At 40.4% G+C, this 22322-nt stretch overlaps 1 protein-coding gene across 2 annotated transcripts in view; it reads left to right on the top strand.

Annotated features, from left to right (window-relative positions):
- LOC126299064 (mitochondrial tRNA-specific 2-thiouridylase 1-like) overlaps window positions 1–18065 on the top strand; it is a 91354-nt gene extending 73289 nt beyond the window's left edge. The window contains exons 6-7 of one of the 2 annotated variants that reach the window (XM_049990734.1): window positions 1319–1543; window positions 17903–18065. In XM_049990734.1, the coding sequence (XP_049846691.1) occupies window positions 1319–1543; window positions 17903–17998 (321 nt within the window). In that variant the 3' untranslated portion in view covers window positions 17999–18065. Of the gene's footprint in view, window positions 1–1318; window positions 1544–13350; window positions 13522–17902 lie in introns of those variants that run through there. The other variant, XM_049990735.1, reaches the window with a different exon arrangement.
- Window positions 18066–22322: the final 4257 nt, after the last annotated feature.

Genomic DNA, 22322 nt, shown 5'->3' with positions numbered 1-22322 from the left:
ACCGGTTGTTGAATGACTAGCTTTCACAATTGTTAAAGTGATGATACATCTGGTTTCTGTATGTTGAAGGGATTTTGTGTTATGCTGATTTATGTTAGTATTATTTCACATCAAATTAATTGCTCACTTACTCAGTCATCCATGGAACTACTTAGTAGACTCCCAGGCAACATCAGTGCAACTCCACCATCTTTGTGATAATCCGATAATGGACCATGGAAAAATTCAAATCTGCCATACTATTGGTCATAGTGTTAATGATTTGGGACCTTGCATTGACATAGCTGCCTGTGGAAGCCACTATAGTATTTTAATGACCACATGGCTACTTGTATCTGATGCAGCATGGGATTTCTAGGTCCAAGGATTACCTGGATGTGTACTTACTCTGGGATACATTCTCAAGTGTGTGATAATGGTGTCATGATTCATTACCATTCACCAGATTCAAGTCTACAGCATTTTTTCTAATTTACATAGTTGTTCTGCAGGACAGACACCACTGATGATAGACAACTGCTCTTCCTGGCCTTGGTAATTATATTTCTTTTTTCTGCGGCCAGGTGTCCTTTCTTTGTGAGGAAAGTCCTGTGTATAGCCTTTCCCATGAATACTGTGAGCTTTGTTCTATTTGTATTTGTCGTATAACTTTTTGAGGTAGAGATTGGAGATCAGCTCTGCACTTGGGTCAGCAAGAAAATAGTTAAAAATCATACTCAAGCTGACCTGTGTGCCAGTCCAACAGTTATTATTGTGGTACACAAATCTGAGTTTACATCACCTCCCTCTTTCTCAGGCTGCTGTACTGAACATTAATCTATACAATAATGTCAGGATCTGCAACGTTTGTTTGTAGTAAATACCAATCACCTCTGATGCATTATTCATGCTTTGCCACAGAGAAATCACCTCACCCAACATTCATACAACTATTTCAGGTTGAGATTGTTCTGATAATTTTTGTAGAGGTTTGTGCACCTGAGCACACTTAAGTCATCAAATTTTAAGCATTTTCTTTTATTAACAATGTTTGTAGTCAATCATTATTGACATTTTTTTGTATGCAGTTTCCATGAAGTCCCCTTAGATCCAACTCTAAGCTGTCTTCTGCGACGGAGCTTGTTTAACAGACAGGAACTTAATTTATGTGGATTATGGATCTCAACAAGTTTCATTTCCTCCCTTTTTAGACTTTTGATGGAACCATTCATATGTAAAAGGAACTTCCCATCAGAATACAAAATATGTAAAGATCATGTGATAACATACCAATGTTTAATGTTTTCCAAAGTGCTTATTGTACCAATGATTTTTTCAGGCTGCAGGTACAGACCATCCCTGTCTCTATTCCAAATTCATGCTGGCATCTGGAATGAACTGGATTCATTCAGTCCCAAAATCTCTAAGGAAAAATGGAGTGTTGAATTGTATGTTCCGTTTCCAGCATACAAAACCACTGACTCCATGCAAGGTCTCATTTATCAACAAAAACGATGTTCTGATACAACTTGCAGAAAGTCTGAGAGCACTTACACCAGGACAGGTAAGGCACTTACCTATTTCTCAGGGCATTGGGTAGTGTTTTGCACTAGAAATGCTATCTTATGTGTAATAACTTACTCTATATACGATGTGTCCCAAGTCTGTATGATTAAAATTGCACTGATGATAAGATTATCCTATCCTAATCTGGAAACTTTGAGGTAAGGACTCAAATGTCTGGAAGGAATATCTGTTTCTTGGCCAGCTCTCTATGGCCTGAGCAAACAAGTTCCTTGTACATTTGTAGCCATGATCATAAATTTCTTCCAATGATGATAATACTGTGGAACATTCCTTTTTATATTCATTCAACTTTCTGGGCACTACATCCTGTTGCACCATGCATTAAATGTGTGTCTAAAAGTTCTTGTAATGAGTAATACTCCTCTGACAATCGATTGTGAACTTTAAACTGCATGGACATATAACGGACAGTTCTGTGTTGTTTTACATGGTAAGACAGCTAATGTTGATGTGGCAGATAGTTGTTTGTTATGAAAGATAAACAGTTTACAAAAACATACCTCACACACATTGCTCATGCAACACCTTATAGCTGGTAACACCATTAAGAATAGATGAAGGTAAAACATGTAAGCCGATGAAGATAATTTAATCTGTGAAACAGACCAAGTTGTAAAACAATATGATCAAAAGTTGTAAAACAATATGATCAAGAAATTGCCAGGCAGAGTACAAAAAATTCTTATTTGTGGAACTGGTATATGGAGAAGAACCTTCCTTTAATGAGGAATCTAATTGGAGTCTTTGATGAGAAGAATAGTGCAGTCATGACTGAGGCAGACTTCCTCAAGATAAACTGAAGTTGATGAAAATTACTTACTGTAACAAATCATTTCAATGTGTGTGTATGATACACCGCTTCCCCACAATTTATTAACCATGCTGAAAATACGATGGGGCCTTGCTGATTTACTGTAACTTATTTGGAAATGTCTCACAAGGGAATGGTCTGATATGTCTTGTTGAAAACTGTCTTAAGTTTTTGCCACTGTTAGTTATCAATAACTATCATAATTGTTTTCCTTGCTGCTACTTATCACCTCCTGAAATACACATGAATTTCACATGCCAATATGCCCTGGAAGTTACTTAAAAAATGAGAAAACTGCTATTTTCTGTCGTGGCATCTGCAACTAAGAGATGGAGACACATGGATATAATGAACGACTGTTATTGCGTACGCACTGCTCATGCTCGGTGAATTGCAGCCAGCCAGCATGATGCTCTTTGAAGAGTGAACTTGATCCAAGGCTTGTGTAAAATAGATACTAGTATTCATTTTTTGCTCTACTTTCTTTTAATTTTTGGTAAATGTTTGAAGCTTCATTCTAACCATACCGATGACTCAAAAAAATATTATACAATACAGGTGATGTGATCACTGTGAATGTTTTGCTATTTGCTGTGGATATATGTAACAGACACCAACTGAAGCTATCAACAGAAAATGGGTGAAAATTATGTCATGTGTGAAAGGTAGTTAAACTTTTAGATGAATCTTTATATACTGTAGATATACAATTAGGAATGATTGAAGCACCCAGTGTTACAGATTGCAAACTCACCAATTGATGAAGAAACTAAAGATAGTTGTACTCCTGAAGAAGTTGTGAGTGGTATTGCCGCATTTGATTAACATTTATCTCCAAAAGAAGAATCTGAAATTAAAATTACCATGTCAAAGATAGAGCATTGGGTGATCTAATTGTAAAGTAAAGTCATATGGCATGATTGGTTGGGGGACCTGAATAGCAGGTTCAGCCGCCTAATTTGAAGAGTTTTTCCTATCCCTTGTGCACATTGGCACCTTTCTTTTGTGAAAGTCAAGAGTTGTGTGTTTCACCGTATCTGGTAAGTGTAGGTGACTGTAACAGGAGTACGGTGTCATGTTTGTGCTAGATTTGTGGGGACTGATGACCTTGCTGTTTGGTCCCCTCCCCCAAACCAACCAACAAACCCAATGCGGGTTCATAGCCTACTACTCTCAAATAGCACTGGTGGTGCCTCTGAGCTTAATGTTCCCATGAGACAGACAGATCAACAACAACAACAACAACATTGTTACATGCCCTCACTGTATGAGAAATCTGGAATTTCATCCAGGACAGTGGCGCAAAGACTGGTGATCAGGGACTTTAGCCCACCACCCTCATCTCCTTTGCTATAAAGGTAAAAGGGGAAGCAGCCAATAGCACATGCTGTATTCAGGGAGTTATCCATCCAAGTACTAGCCACAACAGACGTTGTGCTAGCTGAGGTGAGGCTGCTGGCTCAATTGTAAGGTGACTGTTACAGATGCAAAGAATAATATCATTGGTTTTAGTGAATCTTTTGTGTACATTAGAGAACAGTCTAATTTTAAAAATGAAATGCAGGGTAAAATAAGGCTTTAATTCAAAGATGAAAAACACATAAAGATAACTGTGTTCATGTCTGCACCCACACATTCATACACAATAATACCCGTGATTGGTCTGGATGGTTCATTGTTAACTATGTTATTTGTTTACTTTCAAGAATTGACCAGAAACGTTCCACTGTGTGTGAAAAGAGTATTGTTCTGCACAGAACGTTTTGCGGCAGACAGAAAAATGCAAAATAACTATGTTATATTTTTTCATTTTCCATGCTTTTTCCCATTTTCTGAAAACAAACACCTTATTCTAGATTCTTGGTTTGGTAATAAAAATTCTGTATCATTATCAGTTGCATTTTGAACTCACAGTGACAAATATGTACAGATAGTGCAGGTTTCATCTAGTACGACGAAAGTACTTCTAACAGCAGACTGAGAATTTTTGTGTCTGTGAAATGTATTTTACCGAACATTAGAATGGAAAATTGCTATTGACAGATTTATGCAGTGTTCAGACTATCACTGTGATATTCTGAAGTTGAAAGCATTATCACCCTATTTTTTTCCTCTCTCCAGATTCAAAATATGATTAAATATGAAGAACACTTCAAAATACGCTGATATTATACAAGACTCAGTCCTAACTATGGCCCAGTTTTCTGTAAAAATATGGAAATATGTCTGCTACTTGCAGAGCTGTCAATTGTCATCCTTTATGTTCGTGCTGTAAATGTGCTACGAATTTCATTTTTGTGTGCATGCAGTTTATACCAATTTGGAAAGAAAGTTATAGATGAAAATTTGTATTTCTCTCCATATATTTTGTTATCTTTTGACTGCATTTAATTGATGCATCAGTGCTTGCATGACTGACTTCCATTTTGTGTTAACAGCACCTCTTTTGTGTATGCATTTTTTTCTAAGTTTATTATCAGTGGGTATGTAAAAAAATCCACAGTGCAGGTTTCAACATGACAAGTTTGTCAGCTTCCTAGACCAACATACAGAGACAAAACATTACTTGACAGAAATAAAGAACCAAGGACAAAGAAAGGTAAGGGGTAAAAGAAGCTACATTGACTCCTATAGCCTAGTAACATTAGCCATTGCATAACATTCAGATATTAGAAACATTTTCTACTGATCTATAGTGACAGGTGGAGTAATGTGGAGATGGTGTTAGGAATGGCATATGAAGCAAAGCTTCAAACTAGGCCCTCCTGCAGGTCTGGGGGTTTGAATAGGCCTGAGGTATTCCTGCCTGTTGTAAGAGGTGACTAAAAGGAGTCTCTCACTTTTTGGCCCTATGATTTCAGGTCCCATTCTATGATTTGGCCTGCCACTTTCAAATCTCTTGTCACAGCATTGCATCTCCACCTCCGATTCAACTATTTGGCTGAGGACACTTTCCGGGGTATGTCATCTTCTTCCGTTCTCTCCTGTCCTCTTTTGCCCCCATGACAATATTGTATTTCTCTGCGACCAATATCCAGCACGGTAGCCAGTCTGTTGTGTGGGGCCGTCATGTACCCATTTGGTGGTAGCCATCTGACAACACAGGGATTGCACTGCTGATGCCTGAGCTGTAAAGTCCCCATGTATGCCAAGGAGTAGATTCCTGTCTTTCTGGGGCGCCAGGACTCCCGGCAACGGCCATCATGCCAGTTGGCCTTTGCTTTGGTGGGATGACCCGCAATGAAGCGCACTTAGTCATCTCTTGCTGGTGATCGTACAGCAGCAGCAGTCTCTAAGAAGGGCAAGATTGAATACAATGCCGAGTGGTATGACACTAAATCGTTTCCCTCCCTTGCTACACCATGGGAGGAACGTAGGGATACAGAAGGGGGAGAGCCATATTTGCCTCGGTTTTTAGTCTGTAGCAGAACTGATGGGGACTCCTTTCTACCTACGAAGCTTCAATTTTTCATTGAACACCTTAGAGGATAAGTTTGGAGAAGTGGCAGCCCTGTCCTAGATGCGAAACAGCGCAGTCTTGATTTAGACAGCATCCCAAGCCCAATCCTGAGTGTTACTCATCTGTGACAAGCTGGGTGATATCCGTGTTTGTCACTCCCCATAAAAGCCTCAACATGGTCCAGGGGATCATTTTCCATCATGATCTTCTCTTGCAGCCTGACGACAAGCTCCGCGCCCCAATTTAGAATGGCGGGGTGTTCATTTCATCCAGCACGCAATCACAGGGGACCGAAAGACAACAGGGTTGCTACCAGTGCCTTCATCTTGTCCTTTGAGGGTGATTCATTGCCTGAAAACGTCAAGGTGATGGTTTACCACTGTGACATTAAACCATACGTCCCTCCCCCCCTGTGGTACTTTAAGTGCTGGAAGTTCGGGCACATATCTTCCTGCTGCACTTCCAGCGCCACATGTCGAGACTGTGGACATCCACTGCACCCAGATACTCCATGTGCACCTCCTCTCACTTGCCTCAACTGTGGAGAGCACCACTCCCCCTGCTTGCCAGACTGCCGACTGCCCAGTGCTCCAAAAGGAACGGAAAATCATGGAGTACAAGACCCTGGACCAGTTGACTTACACAGAGGCTAAATGTAAATTGGAAAGACTAAACCCCATTCTGTTGATATTGACATGCTGCAGCTACATCACCATTGCTGTCCCAAGTGCCAGTGGTTCCTCACTCTGTGCCACAAACAGTTGACCCTCCGGGCCACCAGAATACATCCGCTCCCTTGGTGGTAGGGGGCAAATCTTCCTCCGTTGCTCCCAAAGCACCTACTTTGGGAGCAAGGCCCCTCCAAATGTAGGGGACATTGGTCCCCACCCCCATGCCAGAGAAGCAACAGCCTCCTCCAGCTCCTCTCATGTGGAAGGGGTCTATTGGGGCCCTCTCTCCCAAGGTCTCCACTAATGCCACGGCAGACATTCGCCAGTGGCTCAAGGAGCCAACAGCTGCTGGATGAAAAGCTTCATGGTCTTCCTCCATGCCTGAAGCTGCTTCAGAGAAATCTTCCCAGCAAGCCCCTAAAGAGAAGCGAGAGAGCAAGCAAACTAGGAAGAATTACCCCAACACCACTACTCCCTACCAATTCTGTATCTGAAGATAAGGTGGAGATCTTAGTATCCCCTGTGGACCTGCATCTCACTGATGCCTCATCCACCATAGAAATGGTTACAAATACTCAATCAGTGGCAGCAGGTGACCCTGAAGCATAACCTGCCTCCTTGTGTGCGTAATGCTAGAGATGAGCAAAACTGTTCTTTTCAGAGATCGGATCAGAACTGTTCACTCCCTGAAATGAACTAGCTCTTTTTCATGACTCACCACTCATTCACAACAGAAAATAATGGAAGGCACATTGCCCTTTAAACTTGCTTTATTCCAGTATTATACCTGTATTTTGATCTTATTTGATCCTATTTTGAAGTAACACATATAATGAGTAAGAATTTTGTATTGTTTATTGAAATTTCCACGATATGACAAAGTTTTTGATTATTGATTTATTTTGCAATATCGTGGTTTTGGCTTTGTAGCCATTATCATGGTCAAAGATGAAATAGTCATAAAATATCTGACATGTCTGAATGATTGTAATATTGTGACAACAATCATTCAGACATGTCAGATATGTAAGAAATATTTCACCTTTGCACGTGATAATGGCTACAAAGCTAAAATAGCATGCTGATAACGATAACATGCTGATAACGTATAAAATCCATACCCCACTGTATGATCGCAATGGTTTGTAGCTTCTTACAACCACGAAAGAGACCTTCAAAACGAACCCACGATTTCTGTTATATATTTATGCTGTGATAAGAAAAAGTTAGTTACGAAAATAATAAGAACTTTTTTTTGGGTGATCGGAAAATGTTGTAACTTGAGATTTACATTAACAATATATTTGGCTATAATGTATTAAAATTTCATTAACCTCGTACAAATACATCGCAAGCCATATATTTTTAAAGTGAATGTTTCCTTCCGAAGACACCTAAAATCTCAAAATCTGTACTACAATAAGACGCAGAGGCGCTGAGTCAAGCAGGTCGAGCCGCGAGCTGTATTACTGCGTGATCTAAGACCGCAGAGACCAGAGTGATACCTGAGTTGCTTTTCTCAACGCTCTGGCTAGAGTCGAGAACGATGGGGTGAGCATTGAACGGGCGAGTTCTGAGGATGTGGGGAGTGGTGAACGGAGGCTCTCGGTCCTGTTGCTCGTATCAACTGCCCAGAGGGCAGGACGTGCAGCCTCACGATAATGTCATCCTCCAGTGGAAGTGGGGCGGTTTTTTCCCCCACATAGCTGAGGTGCAGCAGATATTAAGTTTTACACCTGCTTTCTGCATTGCCCTCCAGGAAACCTGGTTCCAGGCAACGCGGAACCCTGCCCCCTGCAGCTATAGGGGATATTATAAGAACCGTAGTGACTCTAACAGAGTGTCAGGTGGAGTTTGTCTATGTCCTGAAGTCGGTATGCAGTGAACCTGTGTCCCTTCAAACCCCTCTTGAAGCTGTGGCTGTCAGGATTAAAATGGCACAGGAAATAACTGTCTGCAACGTGTATCTTCCCCCAGATGGTGCAGTACCCCTTAATGCAATGGCTGCACTGATTGATCAACTCCCTAAACATTTCCTACTTTTGGGAGATTTTAACACTCATAACCCCTTGAGCGATGGCACTATGCTTACTGGCCAAGGCAGATTTGTCGAAAATTTACTGTCACATCTCGACCTCTGCGTATTAAATACAGGTGCCCCCACACGTTTCAGTGTGGCACATGGCACATATTCGGCCCTTGATCTCTCGGTTTGCAGTCCTGGCCTTCTCCCATCTATCCAGTGGAGAGCACATGACGACCTCTGTGGTAGTGACCACTTCCCCATATTCCTGTCACTCCTCTGGTCTCATGCCCATGGATGCCTGCCCAGATGGGCTTTAAACAAGGCAGACTGGGCCGCTTTCACCTGTGCTGTCACTGTTTAATCTCTCCCACATGGTAACATCGATGCGGTTGTTGAGCAGGTAACTACAATGATCATTTCTGTGACAGAAAACACGATCCCTCATTCTTTAGGGTACCCCCGGTGAAAGACAATCCCATGGTGGTCGCCGGAGGTCGCTGAGGCAATTAAGGAGCATCGGCGAGCTCTGTAGTGGCATGATTGGCACCCTTCCCTGCAGTACCTCCTAGTCTTTAAACGGCTCCGTGCCCGCATTCACCAGCTTACCAAAGGACGGAAACAGGAGTGCTGGTAGAGATACATCTCGACCATTGGGTGCCATATGTCAGCTTCCCAAGTCTGGGCAAAGATCAAACGAGTTTTTGGATACCATACCCCAACAGATGTTCACAGCGTTAACATAAATGGCATGTTATCTACTGGCACAAATGTGACTGCTGAGCACTTTGCTCGTGTCTCTGCATTGGAGAATTACCCCCCAGCCTTTCGCACTCTCAAATGGCGAATGGAAGGGAAAGTCCTCTCGTTCACTACACGCTGCAGTGGACCCTTTAAAACCCCATTTACAGAGTGGGAGCTCCTCAGTGCCCTTGCACATTGCCCTGACACAGCTCCTGGACTAGATTGGATCCACAGTCATATGATTAAACATCTCTTGTTTGACTACAAGTGACACCTCCTCATGATATTCAACCGGATCTGGTGTGATGGCATCTTTTGATCACAATGGTGAGAGAGCACCATCATTCCACTGCTCAAACCCGGCAAATACCCGCTTGATGTGGATAGCTATTGGCCCATTAGCCTCACCAACATTCTTTGTAAGCTGCTGGAATGTATGGTGTGTTGGTGATTGGGTTGGGTCCTGGAGTCACGTGGCCTACTGGCTCCATGCCAGGGTGGTTTTCGTCCGGTTAGCTCTATCATTGATGATCTTGTGTCCCTTGATTCTGCCATCCGAACAGACTTTTCCAGATGCCAACACCTTGTTGCCGTAATTTTGATTTACAAAAAGCGTGTTCCACCACCTGGCGACATCGTATCCTGGCCACATTATACGAGTGGGGTTTCCAAGGCCCGCTCCAGATTTTTATCCAGAATTTCTTGTTGCTTCGTACATTCCATGTTAAAGTTGGTGCCTCCCATAGTCCCTCCCCCCCCCCCCCCCCCCCCCCAAATCCAGGAGAATGGGGTCCCACAGGGCTCTGTATTGAGTGTATTTCTATTTTTAGTGGTCATTAATGGTCTAGCAGCAGCTCTAGGGTCGTCTGTCTCACCATCTCTGTATGCAGACAACTTCTGCATTTCGTACTTTTCCACCGGTACTGGTGTTGCTGAGCGGCACCTGCAGTGAGCTATCCACAAGGCACTGTCATGGGCTCTAGCCCACGGCTTCCAGTTTTTGGCCCAAAGACGTGTGCCGTCCTGGCGGAGGCTGGAGTCCCTCCATTGCGGAGGCTGGAGTCCCTCCATTGCAGGTCAGGTGTGCGCAACTACTCGCCAGTTACATTGCACACGTTGGTAGTTCTCCTGTGCATCCAAATTACCGTGTCCTTTTCCCACCCAGTGTTTCATCTTCCGCATCGGTGGCCCATGTCAGGGCTTACAATTGCAGTTCGTGCCCGATCCCTTCTATCTGAACTGGAGTCTTTACCTTTCCCATCTATACTCAAGGTCCATTCGCGTACACCTCCATGGTGTACACCTAGGCCGCTGCTTTGCCTGGCCCTTTCACATGGCCCAAAGGGCTTAGTTTACCTCGCGGCTCTCTGCTACCACTTCCTCTCGATTCTTGATATGTAACGAAACCATGAAGTGGTTTACACCAATAGCTCGATGGTTGATGGTCATGTCGGCTTCGCATATGTCCATGGAGGACATATTGAACAGCATTTCTTGCGCAGTGGCTGCAGTGTTTTCACTTCATAGCTGGAGGCTATATCTCGTGCTCTCGAGCATATCCGTTCATGCCCTAGCGAGTTGTTTGTTCTGTGTACTGACTCCTTGAGCAGCCTACAAGCTATTGGCCACTGCTACCCTCGTCATCCTTTGGCATCGACCCTCCAGGAGCCCATCTATGTCCTGGAACGGTCCCATCGTTCAGTAGTGTTTGTGTTGACTCCAGGACACGTAGGAATCCCAGGCAACAAACTTGATGACAGGCTGGCCAAACAAGCTACACGGAAACCGCTTGTGGAGATCAGCATTCCAATAACTGACCTAAGTTCGTTTTTACACAACCAGCTTTTTCGCCTTTGGGAGATGGAATGGCATAGTCTCAGTATGCAAAACAAACTGTGTGCCATTAAGGAGACTACAAATGCGTGCCAGTCCTCCATGCGGGCCTCTCTTAGGGACTCTGTGGTTCTCTGCTGGTTCCACATTGGCCACGTTTGAGCGACCCACGGCTACCTCCTGCACTGTGAAGACAACCCCCCCCCCCCCCCCCCTTTCCTCCTCAGTGCACTGTTCCACTTTGACTGCGCTGCAACAAAATTTCGGGTTACCAGACTCGTTGCTGCTAATTTTATCTGACAATGCATCATAGGCTGATTTAGTTTTATGTTTTATTCATGAGGGTGGGTTTTATCATTTGATCTAAGTTTTATCGCATGTCCTTTGTCTCTCTGTGTCCTGCCCCCCTAGTGCTTTTAGGGTGGAGGTTTTAATGTGTTGCAGAGTGGCTGGCTTCACCTTTTCATTCTGATGATCAGCCAGCCATGGTAATCTGTTTTGTCGTTTTAATCTCTTCTACCTGTTTCTTGTGTTTCTGTGGTTTTCTTGTCCCCTTTTGTCCATTTAAGTCTTTGTTGGACTTCCGTCGTTCTTGTGGTTTTTCCTTTCTCCAATGACCTAGCAGTTTCGTCCCTTCCCCCCTCTTTTAAACCAACCAAGCATCAAACCAGGATGAATCCAGTATTGGAAGGTGAGGTGGCAGTGTCAGCCAGCAGTGTGCCCAAGACTAGAAAACATTAGAAAGAAAGCATACTGAGGAGGCTTGACAGAAAAGAAACAAGTAAGAGAGTCAGGAGGAAAGACAGGAGATCTGAGAAAGAAAATGTTGAAAAAAATATTGTTGAGGAACAAGAAAAGTAAGCAGAGGAAATAAGAGATAAAAGGAGAGAAGTTTAGTCAGGTGGCATTGCTGGCTGCAAGACACCATCGACAGTGTTCACTTGCTCTCATTGAAAAGTGAACAATGACCTGATAGCGTGAAAATAAATAAGTGGAAAAGTGTGTCGGTGCAAAAAAAAAAAAATTGTCAAGACCATCACATTGCAGAAACAGTACTGTCAATGCCTGTAAAATCATCATGACATATGTTTAAGACAATGTATTTGCAAGTGAATCCTAGTTTCAGTCAGTTTATTATAAATTATAGTATTTTTTCTGTTCTTTGTGTTTCATTGTAACTTAGCTGGTTGATTTTAGGGAAAACCTGCTCCTGAACTTGGCTGTTAATTTTAATCATAGTATTTAAACCTATAACACATTTAATCAGAGCAAAATTTTTTATCCAGTATTACATACTTCTGACTTGTGTGTTATTCATGAGGACTCTACCATTAAACTAAATAAGTTTCAATTAAATCACTGAATTATCTTTCTCTGTAATTTCCTAGTATCTACTTTTGTGTAGTGGTACCATAAATTTCAGATACCAAATGATCAGAAATGACACTTCTAATTGATAATATTACTGTAATGCAGATATTCAAAATATTTTATCATGACATCCTTTTAAATAACACTCTCAGGTATCTTGCCACATCAAGTTTTACATGCCAAGAGAACCAAGTGTGTTTTATTACTGTAATTCCCCTACTGCAATTGTCTTCATTGTAATTTCCGATTTCTAATAGAGTTGTAGTTTTACTGTAGTTGCATTTGTAATTCCTAATCACAAACAGATTGTAATTCAATCACATGAAAAGTGCTGCTGTATTACTTCATTGAAGTTAGCTTATTGCCAATGTGTGTAGCGATAAGAAATGCGCATAGCAGGAAACCATTGACTGCAGCACTAAAGAGTCTCCAACTGAAATGCAACAGTAATTTTGGTAAATTAGTCAGCAACAGTATACTTAATGAAATAATTTGTTGTTTCACACGAAACAGCTGTAAGATTATACAGCAAAACAAAAATCCATCTCTAATGACATCATTGTCAGAAATACTTCAACCCTAATCTTTCCTTTTGAAACAACACCAAAAATGCAGATACTGAAAACACAGAAACTGGTACTGACTTGCTTTTGAGCACAGGACACTGAAATTTACTTAGCTTCCATTCTCCCCCCCCCCCCCTCTCCCCCCCCCCCCCTGCCCCCTCCCCTCTCCTTTAGTGCTGCAGTCAACTTGGAAGACTACTGTCTGACTCATTTGCGGCTCATATGTTGCCTGAACATAATATGAACTTTTTTTACTGGCTGAGTTGCTGTCATTCATAACACTGATATCTCTGTCCTTGATGTAGACTTGAGAACTGCTTCAACAATATCAATGGGCATTTTGTAACATCAATCATATGGTCTCAATATAAAGTCAAGTATCTGTTAAATCTTCCCCAAATGGAAAAATTCTGTGTGTGGTGCTTAATTTGAAAGTTACTAAATCAAGAGTATGTCACCAACTGACTATAGTTTGAGAGCAGGCAAGTTCCAGACTGTACAAAACTTGTGCAGTATTATGATTATTAATTTTTATGGAAATTTTTTAGGACTGTAATTTCAGTTATGCTATGAGCATCATGTACATTTTCTACATCTACATCCATACTCTGCAAGCCATCTGACGGTTCAGTTTTATCGAAATTACTCAATTTTTGTGTATGTATAACAAAATGTTCTTTCTGGTCAGGTTAGCATTGTGCTGCAACAGTGACAAAGGACACAATATAGTCTATGGTTATCATTTAATGGGATACTATGACACAAAATAGTGCAAGTAGAAAACCTATTAGTAGTATAGGGGGACCCCTCACACAATACTAATTGTTTCATTCTCTTCTTAATTTATATCATGAAAGTACTGTGTCTATAACTTCAGTAGGACCATGGTTCGTTCAGTTTTTCTATCTTTGCCAAACATTTTACTGTATTCTTCCCCTAGTTGCATTACTGCTGATTACTGTTGCCATTATTAAAAAAAGAAACAATTGTGAGAGATGTGAAACCAAGAAATTCATTAAGCATTGCATTGCAAAGAATCCAGTTTACAAAAACATTTTTGTATTTTTTGAAATACACCAATCTTGTTGTGTTAAACTTCAGTGATGCATATGTACAGTAGAAGCAGCTACAATTGCAATATTATTGTTTAAATTGTGCTATATAGCCCTCATACACCTCTTAATAACTCAGTATATTGTACTTAAGTACATTTTGATTTTGTATCATTTTTACAAAGTTGAAGGTTCTCCAGACATGTATGATGTACACTATACAGCACAAAAAGTGGGCCAACCCTGACTTCCAATGTGTTGGCCGCATCTGACGGTAAGCAAACAACACAGCATAGCTGTGTTGCCGGCCCTCTACATTGTGTGCACTACAGATGTTTCACTATATGCAATGGGTAGCACACAAGACTATTAGAGACCACTGCTCTTTATGACAATCAGTCTAGATGTAAACCAATACCATCATGCAACAAATAACAGAAAATGCATTATTACAGCTGAGAAAGTACTGAATACTTGTAAATTAAACTTCTATACAATAAGTGACACTACAGAAATCTTATCCCACTCATTAAATAACACGATGAGATTTTGTTTGTGATACAAATTTGAACCCAATGTTTACCAAACAAAGCTTACATGTCTGAGACTCAACTAGGCATAAAGAGAGACAAAATATTAAGTGTTCACTAGTATCAGTTTGCAAGGCCGAGTGTCAAAGCCTGGAAACAAATGATGACATGTTTAGCACTGTAACGGAAACCTCATGAAGCTTATATTGCTCCTGAGATGTAACCATAAATGTATGTAATAAAGTGCAACACATGAGTGTGAAACACAATGAAGTAAAGTTTTGGTGATGGGCAGGGAGTAGAACCCAGTATCCATACAAATTTACGAAGCACAGTCAGATGGCAGATATTAAATATCTTCACTAATAGCATGATATTGGATGGTGAAATGACAATACAAATGATTTTTGCCTAGCAGGGATTTGAACCTGGCACCTTTCGCTAGTGCTTGTAGGTGCAAATAGACATGAAATATTTGTTTCTTCACCAGTAGCAAAACATACAAATGTTTGCTAAAGGTAATATGATGAATAATTCTGCGCTGCCTGGGTCTCAAACGCCATGCACATCATCATCATTGACCTCACACAAAGAGGTGTCAACTATGAAATTCCCTTTCACTAATAATTAGGATCACACTGTTCGTAGAGACCTGGAGGAGTTTGGCATCATGATAAAACAACAAAATGATGGACAGTATAATTTCTAAAGGTTTAAATCCAGAGAAAAATTGGAATTGGTCCTCAAACCCCAGTCCAGTGCCAGTATTTTCAAAATGTCAAGGTCACTTAAAATTAAAAATGAAGGTCATATGACCTTACATTATTATTGGTTTGTGAACTAAAATAATATCACTAGTGTAAGAAAGCTTACTAGTGACAGAGTTTCTGCAAGCAGCGACTTTCGCCTCTCTCAGAACGGTCGTACTGGAAACAATACAACTTGGCTTTCCCACTAGCAATCACTCCGTACCGGGCACATGTGTTTCAACCTGCTTCCACTGCTTTCACCCTTTTATTAAACACAAACGGAACACAATATCTCAAATGTTAGACTTAACTCAATTTTAGACTCCATTTTCTAGTGCATAAGTGATGCTCCTTATAACATCAAAATGAGAAATATTCAAGTTGTCATTGCATGAGCTATACTACAAACTTGAACAAAATAAGACCACAGTTAAATATGCTTACAGCTACATGCCATACAAAGCCGTCACAGAGCATGCTGAAGCATAGTATTATATCATATGCAACATTATATGTTGTTATACTTGCTAATTTGAGTGCAGAAAAGTCTGCTGGAGTCATAGCCTATGTGCCCAATGCGTCACAATGACATAGGCGGACATCGGTCTCTATCACGCAGCCGCTGGCTAAGGTGCTGAAATTGGTCTTATCATGAAAGACACCTGTGATCCCTATCACAAACATGTTTCTGCAATATTTTTCTATTACTGGATGGTTAGGAAATGAACAAAATTGTCTAATCTTCTGTCAGACTGATGCTCTTAGCAGACAGATGGAATACGGCCTAAAAAAGAAAGGAAAATGATGGGTTCGATGTGGCAGCTTTGTGGTCGCACTGCATGACGTTGACTTTTAGACCATGAATAGGTTATTTACAACAGCTCAAGTGGAAGTCAACACCTCTTGTACCATGTGCTGCATACCCCATTATGACAAAAAATATGATGCTAACACACGTCAAATTTGTTGGTTGGTTGAACTGAAAATTCCTTGTAATGGCTAAGGTGTGGGTTCAGTTCCCGCTGGGGGTAACAGTTGTTAACAGCCACAAACATACCCTCTTCACCTCCAGTAATGCCAAATAAGAAACACAGGACTGTGTCGTGGTTCCAATTTAACATTAAACATGTCCATTTGCTACGGACTAGAACAGAGTTGGATTAGTTTTGGCTATCAGAGGCGGAAGTCGCTGCTTGCAGAAACTCTGTCTCTAGTAAGCTTTCTTACACTAGTGATATCATTTTAGTTCACAAACCAATCATCATGTCAGGTCATAGGACCTTCATTTTTTAAATTTTAAGTGACCTTGAGATTTTGAAAATATTATCACTGGACAGTGATTCGAGGTCCAATTCCAATTTTTTCTCTGGATTTAAACATTTAGAGATGATACTGTCTTATCGTTTAGTTGTTTCGTCATGATGCCAAACTCCTCCAGGTCTCTATGAACAGTGTGATCCTAATTATTAGTGAAAGAGAATTTCATAGTTGACACCTTTTTGTGTGGGGTCACCGATGATGATATGAGTGGCGTGGGAGTCCCAGACAGCACAGTATTATTCGCTGCATTACCTCGAGCCAAACATTTGCACGTTTTGCTACTGGTGAAGAAACAATAAATATTTCACATCTATTTGCACCTACAAGCACTCGCGAAAGGTGCCAGGTTCAAATCCGTGCTAATCGGAAATAATTTGTATTGACATTTCAGGTTCCAATTTCATGCTGTTGGTGAAGATATTTAATATCTGATGTCTGATTTTGCTTCGTTAACAATTTGTATGGGTACAGGGTTCTACTCCCTGCCCATCACCAAAGCTTTTCTTCATTATGTTTCACACTCATGTGTTGCACTTTATTACATACTTTTCATGGTTACTTCTCAGGAGCAATATAAGCTTCATGGGGTTTCTGGTACAACGCTAAACATGTCATGATTTATTTCCAGGCTTGGACACTCGGCCTTGCAAACTGATGCTGGTGAACCTTCAATATTTTGTGTCTCTTTATGCCTAGTCAAGTCTCAATCAGACACGTAAGCGTTGTTTGGTAAATATTGGGTTCAAATTTGTATCACAAACAAAAACTCATCATGTCATTTAATGAGTGGGATAAGATTTCTGTAGTGTCACTTATTGTATAGAAGTTTAATTTACAAGCATTGAGGACTGTGTCTTCTCTAATAACATGTTTTCTAGCATTTCTTTACATCTGGACTGACTGCCATAATGAGCAGTGTTCTCTGGTGGTCTAGTGTGTTTACCATTGTGTATAGTCAGAATGCACCCCTCAGGGTTTCGGCATTTGGAGAACCTGTGACACAGCTATGTTACATTGGTTGCATTCAGCAGTGGTCCACTTTTTTTTGCTGTTAAGTGTAGCATGTGTTTTTGCTGCTCCCCTTTACCTTTGATAGTTTTTTAATATGTTTTGCCACCCACATACTTTAGTTTTGTTTTAACTGTTATGACATTTGCAATTTCTGTGTTATGTAGCACCTAATATCAAATCTTAATTTTGTTTCAGTATGCTGTGTTTTACACCAATCAGGAATGCTTGGGCAGTGCAAGAATTCATAATGTAGCCTGTTCTCTGCAGGCTTTGAGGAAACTGAAATGTTAATACTTGTGTGTTTGTGTGTTAATAATGTTGAAACTTGGAGACAATTAAATTTTTTGTTGCAAATAAATATTTTTATTTTATATTAATGACCTAAAATGTGTTACTTCCACATGCAGGCCAATTTAAAATTGTGGGGTGAAGGACAATCTGGTTTATTGTTAGGTAATTAGGAGTTAGGGAAGATGTACAGAGCATTCCCATAGGCACAAGCAGCATAAACTAAATAAATTGTATGAAGCATTTTATTTTGAAGTAAGTTACAAATAAGTGCAGAAGTTTTGCGTGTCGACTTTCCAGATCTTGCACTCAGTCAGTGACTGTCAGCATTTTACAGACAATTATTTAATCTCCATCACACCATTTGACATCAGTGAAGACTACTCTGCTGTTTTTTCATGCTGTCACCATACTTATGTACCAAATTCATCTATTTGGGTGCCAGTCAAAGCCAGTACTTGACACTGAAAGCAGGTTTTTTTTACACACACTCAATGAAAGTACAAAAGATACTGAATTGCATCCTGAATGTAAAGCACATCTATTTGTAGAGAACAGCAAAGTTACCACAATAATACAGTGTTGATTGACAAGAAAAGTCATAGAATTTTTCAGAACTCTTAAGTACACAATAACAAATATTGGCAGGAGATGGAGATCAAAATTGATATCTCTAAGTCACCAGCTGCCAACTAAATGCAACAACATGTTGTAGGACAGACAAGCAATGACAGTGTTGAGGAAGTGGGCATATTATGCAATTAACAGTGAGTTACATGTGTTTGAAAGTGGTTAACAGGAAATATATGAGTATTATGAAAGCTACTGCTTACATGTACTAGAAATTAGAAATGAATTCAGGTGAAGCAGCAAATATACCAATCTTTATACCTTGTCTAATGATTTTTTCAGACAGATTACAGTGAATGGTCTGCAAAAATGAGGAATAGTATTAAAGTCATATTTATAAGGAGTTTCCAGACTTGCTGCTGTGTAATATTAATGTTTATTTCTCCCCCTTTCACTACAGATCTATTTCAGCTATTATTGAATGACCTGTGGTACAATGTAGGTTACATTATTTTCATTATGCATTTTTATTTTACAGTAAAACATTGAGTATGGATTGCTACTTCTGTGTATATTGTCTAAGGTTGACTGAGGTACATATAACATCGTTGGTAATTGTATTTTGACTGTCATTCTACATGGTCCAAATTGTTACAGCAGTTGCCCGCAAAAGGCAGGTCTTGGTCCGGCACACAGTTTTAATCTGTCAGGAAGTTTCAGATTGATAATGGCAGGAGACCTGCAAGTTGTGGTTTACTAAATTGTGGAAGACTTGGGTTCAGTAACTGAGATTTTCTTTTGCACAGTGTGAAGTTTACCATGAACAGGCACTGCATCAGAGTAGCTCAAGTGAGAGACACCACTTCCTGATAAACTTACACATCCTACAGTGTTAGCAGCTTGTATAGCTGGCTGTTATGTGATTTTATTTCAGTGATTACAAAAGAAGGTTGAACGTATGCAGTGGGTAGCTGTGGAATTTGGTTAATGGTGATTCGAATGAGTAAAAAATGAATCTGTTGGCCAGACTAATCCATTTCAGAGAACCAGGAAGTCAGTATTCTCATTGTGTGGCACAGCTCTGCTACTACAAAATCATGATGCAGCCATATGTGAAGTTCAGTGGTCTGGGTGCTTGATGCTAGGGTGTTATACATAGGTCCAGGGTTTGATTCCCATTTTGGACCAAAGTTCTTAATAGGCATTAGTAGAGCCTGTTTACCCCTGGCTATGCCAAATGAAGAACATACAATTCCACCATGGCTCCAGGCTCACATTATACATTATGTCCCTTCACTAGCAACTAGGGGTTAGGTTGGGTCATGATAGAGGAATAAGTGGCAAAGCCTGAGGTGTTGATTACATTTGTTCTGATTCAGGACTTGAAGCCGGATCTTCTCTCTCGTGGATTTGATCCCTTCCTTACAACACAGTGCCATCGATTAGTTATTTGCTTAAAATTCCAAACTCATCCATTTCTCCATGTAATGTGCATGTCACTATTAAAATCCTGGCTTGACACAAAAATTTCCATAATGTTCTTTCAGGCTTTAGAACGAGCTCAGCTAAGTGTCGCTGGAAATTTATTTCGATTGTTAATATCTCTTCATAATTATCAGTAACAATATATATTACAGTTTCGACTCCCAGAAATACACAGAGCTTTTCGTCATTTCATTTCAAGTTCAAACTTATCACTCCTAGCTAATGGTGACAAAGAATTTGATAGTTAAAATATCTTCATGCATAGTCAGTGACAATATGTGTGGTGTTCGATTTCCAGTCATCATTGTGCTCTTTGTCATGTCACATCTAGTTCAGACTTGGCCACCTCTTGCTATTGGTGAAAGAAACCTATATTTAATGTTTGTTTGTGGCTAGAAAACAATGGCGCTAAGTGGCGGGTTCGAATCCTGAGAAGGCAGAAATTATTTGTTTTTCTCATAATTGCAGTTTCAGACATCTTGTTATTGTTCAGAAAATTCTATATCTGGCACTTAATAGCCCTTACATAACAATGGGATGAGGTGCTGGGTTCATATTTCTGTCCAACACACAAATTAAGTCATTTCATACTTGTTTTGTAAATTAAACTTTCAGGTTTGTTACTTGGGAATGAAACCATATTTAACATATTTCACGGTTAGTTAACAGGAACAACAGTTTCTGGATAGGAGTCCCAGTCCAGTTAAAAATTTTTTTTGTCATGTAATTTCAAGCTCAGATTTGCTAGTGGATACTGGCTAAAATGTGTTAAATCACATCTCTTTATTATAATCGGCAATAACAATCAGTGCTGTGGTCAAGTCTCAATCAGGCACTAACATTTTGCTTAGTTAGTATTGGATTTCAAACCATGTACAAATTAAAGCAGTGTGTCACGTCGCTTAAAATTCAAACACATGCACAGCTAGCAGCTCATCAATTCATTTTTAATCTCACTGTGGGTTAGGTAACATGTGTAATAGGTGGTCTTTGAGCAGCTTTTAGATCAACATACTATCATAAATATAATTAAATTACTAGTGATACATTGTTGATGGTAATGTTTCGACAGACCACTTGGTGCTGTTAGTCATGATTTTTGTAACCAGTTAGTTACTTAACAGTTTATGCAAAAGCACTTGCTTAGTGATTGAAGGTTACTAGGTGATTGGAACACCTTTTGAGAGCAAGAATACTTCAGATTATCATAGAGATTTGGAAGTCCAGAAAAAATTTAGTTTTAGGTAAGGATTATGAACTATTTATTTAGGAATATCAGCAATGTAGTGAAAAACAGATTGCTACATACCATAAAGAAGACACATCAAGTTGCAGACAGGCACAACACACAAAGCTTTCAGCCACAGCCTTCATCAGTATAAAAAACACACACGCACACGCGCGTCTGCGTGCCTACTGAACTAGCTGCTGAAGGTAGTTTTTGGATAATGTGCTCAAAAGCACATCACAAAACTGTCTCTCTACACCCCCTGCAATGAAGCCATAGATGTCTCAGTCTACACTGAGTAGGCTAAAGTCGCCTCTGACTAGTATTGCATGATCTAGGCATTTACACGCTAATGACCAGACTTTTTTTTGAATGGCTCTAGAATCATCACAGCGAAGTCGAGTGGCTGGTAAAAACATCCAGTAATTATCTTGGTTTCACCTAGACCTTTTATACGTGACCAGATAACCTCATTGTCACACTCAATTTTGACCTCAATAGTGACAATATTTTTGTCAGCTCAGTGAACACTCCGTTTCCTATGATGTAATCTGTCTTTCCGACATACGTTGCATGATTTGCTAAATATCTCAGAGCTTTCCACTTGGGGTTTCAGCCTGCTCTTACTCCCAAGAATAATTTGAGCGCCAGAACTCTCCTGGAGGGCAGTATATTTGGGCACTTTTTTATGAATACTTCAATAATTTACTGATAAATTTTGACAGGCTAAGCGTTTTTACACTGAACACGGTCTGATTTCGCTATTTGCTTATCAGAGTACCTGAAACTACTGACTAGCCTAAAAAAAAAATCTGCTTTCCACAGGTACTCTGCTACCAAAGTAGTGCACCACACTACTATCAAGGAGAGCCGTACAATTCCTCACCTGATAACAAGGGTCCATAAATCTGCAGCCAAGACTGTCACAGAATCGACAAAGCCTCCAATTGGTTCCAAGCCAAAGGACCCCAATCAACTCTTACAACATGGTTGCAAATTGTGAGCTCTTCTTGCACTCTGCACTTTAGGTCAGCTGCCTTCACC

This window comes from Schistocerca gregaria, chromosome X (genome assembly GCF_023897955.1).
Source record: "Schistocerca gregaria isolate iqSchGreg1 chromosome X, iqSchGreg1.2, whole genome shotgun sequence".
Classification (NCBI taxonomy): Eukaryota; Metazoa; Arthropoda; class Insecta; order Orthoptera; family Acrididae; genus Schistocerca; species Schistocerca gregaria.
The sequence above is the reverse complement of the archived record's forward strand: the minus strand, read 5'-3'. Positions and strand labels throughout refer to the sequence as shown.